Consider the following 9154-nt stretch of genomic DNA (forward strand, 5'->3'; position numbering starts at 1 on the left):
CATTCCGCGAAATGTCGTACAGCGAAAAAAAAATCCGCGCAATGGTTTTCGGCGAAATAGTATACAACCGGGCACACATCACCTTGAAAATAAGACGCGTTAAACGGAATATCCTAACCTCAGTGAAATCCAAATTCGTGGAGTATCATAACCAGAAATACTTCCAGCCAATTGCTTTGTTGGTGGTGCGCTAACAAAGTCGTTTTTTCCCTCCAAATGCTGCATATCAACTCCGGACCGATAGTCACTAGTTACATGTATATATGATTACCATTTGTTCAATGTCTTGTAATCGCTGCTTACTAAGCGGCTTAGCCCCTTCTCGGAATGCGACAGGGTCCAACAGTTAACAAACCCATGTCGCTTGAAGTTGCTCTTCTCACATCTCAGTATAGAGCGCTGGCCACTAGGAAACAACTATGATGTCAAAAACGAGTCCACTAGAGTGAAGAAATTTGAATATGAACTTTACAAGGTTGGAAATCTGCTGATACGGGGTGATAGATTGTTTATACTGCATAGCCTGAATCAAAAAGCGTTGGAGCCGCTTTCGTGAATCGCCACACTTTGACAAAGACGTTGAGAAACATGTGAAACAGTGTAAAGCTTGTACTCAGATTTCTTCACATGTTACACCAGAGCCACTTTATTGTACGAAAATGTCTAATCATGCATGGACGAATTTTGCTGCAAATTATTTAGGTCCTCCACCATAAGTTCATAATCTCGTGCTGCTAGTAGACTATTAATTCAACCGTTTTACCAAAAGCATTGCAATGAACATTACATAATTTATTCTACCGACCTACTCCACCAGCAGCATCAAATAATTGAATTAATTCGGGTTCGGATCGGGTACGGGTTTACGGATGTGAAAATTACCGGGTTGAAAATTACCGGGAAGATTTTTCATTTCAGGAGTACACGTTTGTCCTTATGCAAAATTCAATTCCTCGTTCGACGACAAGAGTGGTACCTTCATGTTTGATTTTTTTGGCGAGTTCTCAAAGATAAAATGTCGGCATGGTGGTAGAAGGAAACCATATTCTTGTAGAGATTCAAGGCCGTTCGTTCACAAATTACATAACGCTACTATTTTAGTGCGTCGCCCTCGTAACACTTTGAACGTTTGAAAGGACCCCTCCCTACCCCTAAATTGTTATGTAATTTGTGAAGAACCACTAAATAAAAAAAAAGGTCTGATTTATTACTTACTAATATTTACATCTTTCATATGTTTAAAAAATTTATTAACTTGTAAATATATTGAATCACAATCACATACGTGCTAATCCCTAATCATTGCTCCAGGTGGGCGGCCCAATTTGATAGCTGCCCTGATTTTGATTGCAAAGAAAAGTTGTGCACTGCGCATTGAAACCGTTTTTAGAGCACACACATATATTGCACTTCTCCATGTAGATAGAATTAGATTCACAAACCACGTCCAGAACCGGATTTGATTGGGAGTTGCTTCCTCCTGAAAATGTGGCTAGAAATTCAATTACTCTTTACATCGATTTAACACCAAGTTTAGGCAAATAATGGAACTATTATTATGATTTTTACCAATAATTAAAACGATGAGTAGTCCAGTCAATGATTTTAACTTAGTGGAGTTCATACTCACGGTAACACTTGAAAAGTATGTGCGTTCTTAGAGTTACTATCTTGAAATGTGCGTTTCCAATCAAAATAGATGCCATTGTTTCAATAAAAGCGACGAAACTTGTAAACAAATTTATTTTTCTAGTTGATGTAAGGAAACGCGTAGATCATACTTTCGTTTACATATTTAACCTCCCATTGGAATTTCTGTTTACTATCCCTTGAGCTGTTCTATACAACCGCTCAGCTTACTCTCACAGATGAAATACATGTGTTTGGTCCTGCAATCGTTATCATTCCAGGTCCATCTCTGCTCGAATCGGGGTATGTAAACCAACTGCATGCAGTGTTCCGTGTCGTTGGCGTTGTTCGGTTCTCCCGGTGACCAGTTGGCGTACCTCACCAATCGTCCGTTCGGCATCCAGCTAAAGGTACCTTCTTCCGCCAGATCACTTCCACCGAGCCAGAAGAATGATGCCACATCGCTGAACTTGTCCGTACTCTGGACAAACTGTACCACTGCGTCATTCTCATCACGACTAGTGATCGTCACCAATTGCTTGCCGATCGAGCTACAGAACTCGTTCGCCTTAAACCAGTTTGCCTAGTTTGATAAGGGTTTTGCCGATTAGTTGAGATTTGCTTGTTAAGCAAACAGCATAATTAAAACAACTCACTCTGATGCTTGGAATTTCATATTCCTTATCGGTACTACACAAGATATTCTGGACTTGTAAGACAAGCCAAACCACAATAAAAGTGGTTGCTTTCTGCTGTGATGTTTTCGCCATGACTGATTTATAATTTTCTGATCCCAACTGATGTACTCATCCAGTTTTGCTTCAATCATATTTATTATTATATTGTATAGGAAGATTACGAGAAGGAATAAGATAGGGTACTTACTCTCTTTCTTGCCATGCAATGCTTGTGACCTGTAGAATTAGAAGAAGCTCGTTGTCAATTAAATTTCATTGATCTAGTCAAGTGCATTTGAAATTCAAATCAAGGTTCGTTTACATAATACGTAACGCCAAATTAGGCAATTTTAAACTCCCACCCTTTCCCTTTCCCCTTGTTTATTTGTATAAACTATTACTTAAGACCTAACCCACTCCCTAAGTAATTTGTGAACAGCCCCTCATAATTTACAACGAATCAATTTTTGGTATATATTAGTTCACATTATCGTACACAGGATTATCTTTTTACACGATTTTCATTATTTCAGTATTGCACTCATCTAAAATATTTACGGCACAATATTTACCATCTGATTTTTCGTTGAATTATTTAGAATTTTTTGGAACATGTTGCAAAGATTTTGGTAGTACATTGAAAAAAAATCGTGTAAAAACAGAATTCGGTGTATTTCATTTCATTTTCAAAACGAAAAACAAAAAATGGATCACGCTTTTCTTTGCATATTATGGACTCGACGTAGGTATTGGACTTGCCCTGGCTAATAAGTCTAGGTTTAAGCGCCATTGCTCGCTCTATGAAAAGAGAAGAGAAGAATCATATATGGAAAATCCCTCCCCGCATGTGATAATGTCAAATTCAAACTAAAAGTATTTATGTCAAAGATTGAGTGTACTTCCCAACTAACATTTAATGTCAATGTAACTCAACTCGTCTATACGGCTTCAAGCTGAATATGTGTGCTATACATATGATCAAGAACTTCTATTCAATTCTTAAACCAGCAAATCTGGCGAATCTATTCAGCTGTTTTTGACGTACCTGCACACCTACTTTACAGCATGTTATACATTTTTTTTCTCAATCTTTACTAAACCATCAGTAATATAATTCGCTTCAATAGCGCTTATTCAGATTTTTTGAATCTGTTAAATAAGTTTTATACAGCCACTGAATTCAATTTGATTAAATATAATTTGAGAGAAGAGTAAATTTCGGAGTTTCATGGTTTTTTTTTGTGAAAACTGAAATACCAATTTTGTTGCTACCTAGATTCGAACTCCGGATCTCCTGATTCAATGGCTGCTGCTTTGTCATCACCGTCCCTTTCACATATGTAAGTAACAAAGAAAATTATGGATGTGCTTCTTCGCATACCCAATAGGTTGTTTTACTAACGCTATTTTCAGTTTCGTGCTGTATAAACGTTAGAAAGAGTCCTACGTGCTGTCTTTAGCACATAAGCTTGAATATTATACTTTCAGCATTTTCTTAACTATCTGCTAGCATCAATGAGAGTGCTTTGTCAGTTGCTATAAAAGCAGGTGAATACCTTTGAAGCTGCATTACAGAAATCAATAGCTCATACACATCTCCGGCAATAAAAATCGAATGTAAACATTGCGGTTTTCACGTTCCATACTGATAAGGTTTATTAAAACGTTGTGCATTCTTCAAATATACAGAAGTTGCCTAAAAGCTTCGTTAGTTCATTTATAGCGCCATTACGCTACATTGTTAGTGCTATAACAAAAGCGAAACGTTTTCAATGTGAATGCTACTCACCGTAATACGGGAAGTTGCTAACAAGCAACACAATTGCATACATGAGAACGATAAGCTGGTTTGCTAATTCAGACAGAGCTATTTTATTACTAGGGTCGAATACGGCATTAGCAGGGTGTGACAGTTGTTGGCACCCTCAACAATATTTGCGTTTTCCAGCAAACATAAAATATTTATGAACATAATTTTGCTTCAATCACACAATTTCAAGTCTAAGCTTTCATTTGAATAAGTTGTTTGTGTAAAAGTAGCAAGATTTAATGTGTTAATCACCGAAACAAATTTGCACCTGCGAAATCCTTACCATTATTGCATCGCCAAAGAAAGCAGCGCACGAAAAGCAAACTGTTACTTACTTTTTTGGATCGCCTGATTCTCCTCTTTATTGCGTATAACACGACAAATTAAGTACGTAAACTATTGTTACACTTTATCACCACTTTATTATCACCACATAGAGCAAGTTTATGCAATATTTGCTCTTTGTTTCACTAAATAACATCGGGACTGTTCGTTTTTTTTTGACAGCATCACACTTCGGATTAGATCGAGAGAATGTGTTTGTACGCATATCAAATACACGCTAAAAGGATACCACGCACAATTCCATGTGATTTGATTTTAGCAAAAATACGAACAAAATATCCGGCGATGGCTTTTATTAGAATTAGTCATATGGTCTCACCCCTCGCTAGCGCCCAATGACGGAGTGCCAAAATCAGAATAATGTTAAATTTAACCTCGCCATATCAACTGGCATACAAACCTGAAACGACTTGTGCACGGTAAGCCTCTATTAAAATCAGCCCAAACCATTGGATGACACCCAAATTATAAATCATAATCGACTGAGCGTGGCGGAGCAAAATTATTTTTTGAACCACCCTAGTTATTAGTTTGGTGCTGCCGATGCCGTTGTTGACATTCGATCCGCGATCAGTTTTTAATCGCTTTTTTCGGGCAAAAATAGCAGTTTATATAAGGTTTTCGGTTTAAACAAGTGACTGATTTCGAAAAGTGATGTTTAATTTGCATTCCATCAACATTTGGGGCTGCTCATGTGCGGAGAAGTGAGTAAAAACTTGATTTTTTCCGTGCCCTTTGAGAAGAAGTGAAGTGCAGTGGATAACCCACCAAATCGTGAACGGTTATTAAATTGGCACGAAACTGCTGATTTATGATAATATTCGAGCCGAAATACATGAGACTCTTTGGATAAACATGTACATTATCACGGGAAGTGAATAAATATGCTGTGAACAGGTTAGTAATTTCAATATTAGACTTTTGTTCGATGCTGTTCGATGCATCCGAATGTTGGTGGGAGAGGAGTGCGGGAGGTGTGGGGTTGACCCGTGGAAGGTCCGGTGCCATATTGGCTGCCATCGTGGTACTCTTCCAACTATGTCCTTAAGACTTAACCGTCTTACTTAATTTTGAATACTTAGTATTCAAAATTTGCAAATTTGGATTCCATTTTTGCCTTTCTCGTTTACAAAGTATACGTAAAGGCTATAGGATCACTCCAAAACCGACCTTTTGTTAGAAGGCTCGGAGACCCTTATTGTTATATACCAATCGACTCAGCTCGACGAATTGAGGTGATGTCTGTATATGTGTGTGTGTGTGTGTGTGTGTGTGTGTGTGTGTGTGTGTGTGTGTGTGTGTGTGTGTGTGTGTGTGTGTGTTTTTTTTTTTCTTCCTAAGCAATGGAGGGGGAATCTGCTCAACAGACATCCTGGGTTGTCCAGGAAGTGTGGGGTTAGGGGCCACCTCCAATGAGGAAGGCAGGACTGCATCCGTGACCCGCTAAACCGTTTCCATTGCCGCTAAGCCCATCGTCCATTCGGTACAACCAGCAAGTATTGCTTCAAAGGGGGGCCAGTGCATAACTCACCCTCGAGGTTAGCTGCGTGTCCTTGCAGCATCGAACATCGTGACTCGCTTTTTTAGAAGAACACCATGGTATCGTGCCAGCGCATTGCCGGCTTTCCAGGTGGCCTTACTACGCCCTATGTCCTCGGAAGGTGGGCAGGGTCGACTTCGCGCCTGCTTCCCTCTGCACGACTGGTATCAAGAATGATGATGCCGCGTGCACCCCAAATTGACCTTTCTGCGATAGGGCCTATTCGCCAGCACACAGAGGGACTTGCCGACGCGGTGCCTACGCTTGCCCCAGCCTTGACGAGGACCCCTTTCCGTCCTCGGGCTCGGAACCCGCCCGGTTGACCGACGCCGCGAAAGCGACGATACCATGTTGTTTTTCACGCGGCCACTTGTTCGATAAAAGGATCGAGTTCGACCACAGGGCACCGGTATGACCCATGAAGCCGACTCCGAACCCCTGGACCACCTCTTATTTGCGCCTGAACTAGCCATCCCTCGAGTCCACGCGCCACCTTCTGTGTAGCTCCGAGACGATTTGGACGATAGCCGATAAAACGGCGTTCCAGCCAACTTCATCTTTACACATCCTCCGAACTAGGTTGTCCGGGGTAGTGTCCAGACCACATGTGGCAAGCATGTGGTCACGCATTGTGCGAAAACGCGGGCACACGAACAACACGTGTTCCGCCGTTTCCTCTAAACCAACGCACACCGGACACTCGGGCGAGGCCGAGCAAGCCAGCTGCTTTACCTGCACTTTGATTTTGCAGCACGCTTAAACGCCGGGCACATCGAGCCCCCCGACCATCCCACCTTGACGCTCCCTAACTTGACTACCTTGGAGGCGTCCGCTGCAGATAGCCGAACCAATGCTACCTGCGTTCCTGACGACCCTTTTCGTAGCCGACCGGCTGCGGTGGGCATCTCCACTTTACACTGTCGCCGCAGTGCCGTGACGAGCTCTTCGACTTCGGTGATCTCGTCCAGGTCTTTAACCCTTAGATTCACCTCCGTCGTGAGTGCCCTCACCTTGATCGTCTCGCCTAGGACTTCCTCCGCCAACTTCTTATAGGCGGCGCCCTTTTGCGAGACGCCCCGTTCCAGCTCGAGGATCATCTCGCCCATCCGGGTACGTCTTATTCGACGTACATCGTCGCCGAGGTCACCGAGCTTGACATATCTCCTCATCGCCTTCAAGACGTCCGAGTACTTAGCCTCGTCCGTCTTGATGACTAGGGCATCGCCCCTGGAGCGATTGGCGCCTACCCTAGCCTACCCTACGGACCTTCCCAGGTCCTTCCTCCCCCGGTTTAAGAGGTACCTGGCCGGGGTTCAGCTTCCCAGCCCCACTACCCTTGTTCGGGGTAGTAACCCTCCGCGTTTTGGAGCGGCCCCCAGGGAGCTCATCCTCTGGAGACTGTCTCCCCCGTTTTTGTGTCTGCTCCGTTGGAGCAGTCACCCCCGACGTGCCCGCAAATACTTGAGCCTCAGTCTGGGTAGACTTTGGCACCACCATCTTCGCTGGCACGCCCTCGGTCGATTCGATCTTGCCCGAGTCCGCGAATCCTTGTGCCTCAGTCTGGGTAGACCTCGACCCCACGGATTTCACGGGTTTACACTTGGCCGCCCCGACCGCCCTCTACAGCTTGGCGTCCAACATCGACTTTCGAAGTTTCAGCAAGCTCCTCTTGAGGTCCTTACTGATATTATGCTTCGATGAATTATGCTTCGATGATATTTACATCTTTCATATGTTTGAAAAAAATATTTACTTGTGATAGACCAACATTTGAAAAGGGCGTAACAGCCAAAATTTATTCCTTCTGATTCTTCGTCCACATATAGAGCTTTTTATGTAGACGAAGAATCTGAAGGAATAAATTTTGGCTGTTACGCCCTTTTCAAATGTTGGTCTAGATATATTGAATCACAATCACATACGTGCTAAGGTCACTCATCATCCCTAATCATTGCTCCAGGTGGGCGGCCCAATTTGATAGCTGCCCTGAACTTTGTTGCAAAGAAATCGTTTTTAGAGCACACACATATATTGCACTTCTCCATGTAGTTAGAATTAGATTCACAAACCGTCCAGAACCGGATTTGATTGGGAGATGGTTCCTCCTGAAAATGTAGCTTGAAATTCAATTACTCTTTACAACGATTTAATACCATGTTTAAGTAAATAATGGAACTAATATTATGATTTTTACCAATAATAAAAACGAGGAGTAGTCCAGTCAATGATTTTAACTTAGTGAAGTTCATACTTGAAAAGTATGTGCGCTCTTTAAGTTACTATCTTCAAATGTGCGGTTCCAATCAAAATAGATTTCATTAATCCAATAAAGGCGACGAAACTTGTGAACAAATTTATTTTTCTAGTCTACGCGTAGATCATACTTTCGTTTACAAATTTAACCTCCCATTGGAATTTCTGTTTACTATCTCTTGAGCTGTTCTATACAACCGCCCAGCTTACTCTCACAGATGAAATACATGTGTTTGGCCCTGCAATCGTTATCATTCCAGGTCCATCTCTGCTCCAATCGGGGTATGTAAACCAACTGCATGCAGTGTTCCGTGTCATCGTAGTTGTTCGGTTCTCCCGGAGACCAGTTGGCGTACCTCACCAATCGTCCGTTCGGCATCCAGCTAAAGGTACCTTCTTCCGCCAGATCACTTCCACCGAGCCAGAAGATTGATGACACATCACTGAACTTGTCCGTACTCTGGACAAACTGCGCCACTGCGTCATTCTCATCACGACTAGTGATCGTCACCAATTGCTTGCCGATCGAGCTACAGAACTCGTTCGCCTTAAACCAGTTTGCCTAGTTTGATAAGGGTTTTGCCGATTAGTTGAGATTTGCTTGTTAAGCAAACAGCATAATTAGAACAACTCACTTTGATGCTTGGAATTTCATATTCCTTATCGGTACTACACAAGATATTCTGGACTTGTAAGACAAGCCAAACCACAATAAAAGCGGTTGCTTTCTGCTGTGATGTTTTCGCCATGACTGATTCAAAATCAACCTGGGTGCTGCGGATAGAGCTGCTTTTCTCATCTTAAGCGAGTAGCGGGATATTTTGAAATCAATCCCATAAGCAAAATTATTTTGCAGTTTTTTGGCTTTCAAACATTTCCCGCTCTTCGAATTTCTGTTTC

At 42.2% G+C, this 9154-nt stretch overlaps 2 protein-coding genes across 4 annotated transcripts; both read right to left on the reverse strand.

The window, feature by feature from the left end:
* Positions 1-1228: 1228 nt before the first annotated feature.
* Positions 1229-2447, reverse strand: LOC134202527 (C-type lectin 37Da-like). Of its 3 annotated transcripts, none has more exons than XR_009977256.1 (3): positions 2286-2447; positions 1570-2212; positions 1229-1480 (listed from the first exon to the last, which is right to left on the reverse strand). XR_009977256.1 is itself a non-coding variant. In XM_062677534.1 (2 exons), the coding sequence occupies exons 1-2, from the start codon at positions 2397-2399 to the stop codon at positions 1823-1825; spliced, it is 504 nt and encodes a 167-aa protein (XP_062533518.1). In that variant the 5' UTR covers positions 2400-2447; the 3' UTR covers positions 1229-1822. The 3 variants fall into 3 exon arrangements, 1 of the variants encoding a protein (XP_062533518.1); XR_009977255.1 differs by having other exon boundaries at positions 1229-1492; XM_062677534.1 differs by having other exon boundaries at positions 1229-2212.
* Positions 2448-8233: 5786 nt separating this feature from the next.
* Positions 8234-9154, reverse strand: LOC134202529 (C-type lectin 37Da-like). The gene is made up of 2 exons (XM_062677535.1): positions 8890-9154; positions 8234-8816 (listed from the first exon to the last, which is right to left on the reverse strand). Exons 1-2 carry the CDS (start codon positions 9001-9003, stop codon positions 8427-8429), a joined length of 504 nt encoding a protein of 167 aa, XP_062533519.1. The 5' UTR covers positions 9004-9154; the 3' UTR covers positions 8234-8426.

Source organism: Armigeres subalbatus, unplaced genomic scaffold (genome assembly GCF_024139115.2).
Source record: "Armigeres subalbatus isolate Guangzhou_Male unplaced genomic scaffold, GZ_Asu_2 Contig1252, whole genome shotgun sequence".
NCBI lineage: Eukaryota > Metazoa > Arthropoda > Insecta > Diptera > Culicidae > Armigeres > Armigeres subalbatus.

Excerpts from the sequence above, each read along its gene's own strand:
- LOC134202527 (XM_062677534.1), bottom strand. The coding sequence starts at position 2,399 with ATGGCGAAAACATCACAGCAGAAAGCAACCACTTTTATTGTGGTTTGG. Across the intron at positions 2,213-2,285 it reads ATGAAATTCCAAGCATCAGA|GCAAACTGGTTTAAGGCGAA; the intron begins GTGAGTTGTTTT and ends TTATCAAACTAG.
- LOC134202529 (XM_062677535.1), bottom strand. The coding sequence starts at position 9,003 with ATGGCGAAAACATCACAGCAGAAAGCAACCGCTTTTATTGTGGTTTGG. Across the intron at positions 8,817-8,889 it reads ATGAAATTCCAAGCATCAAA|GCAAACTGGTTTAAGGCGAA; the intron begins GTGAGTTGTTCT and ends TTATCAAACTAG.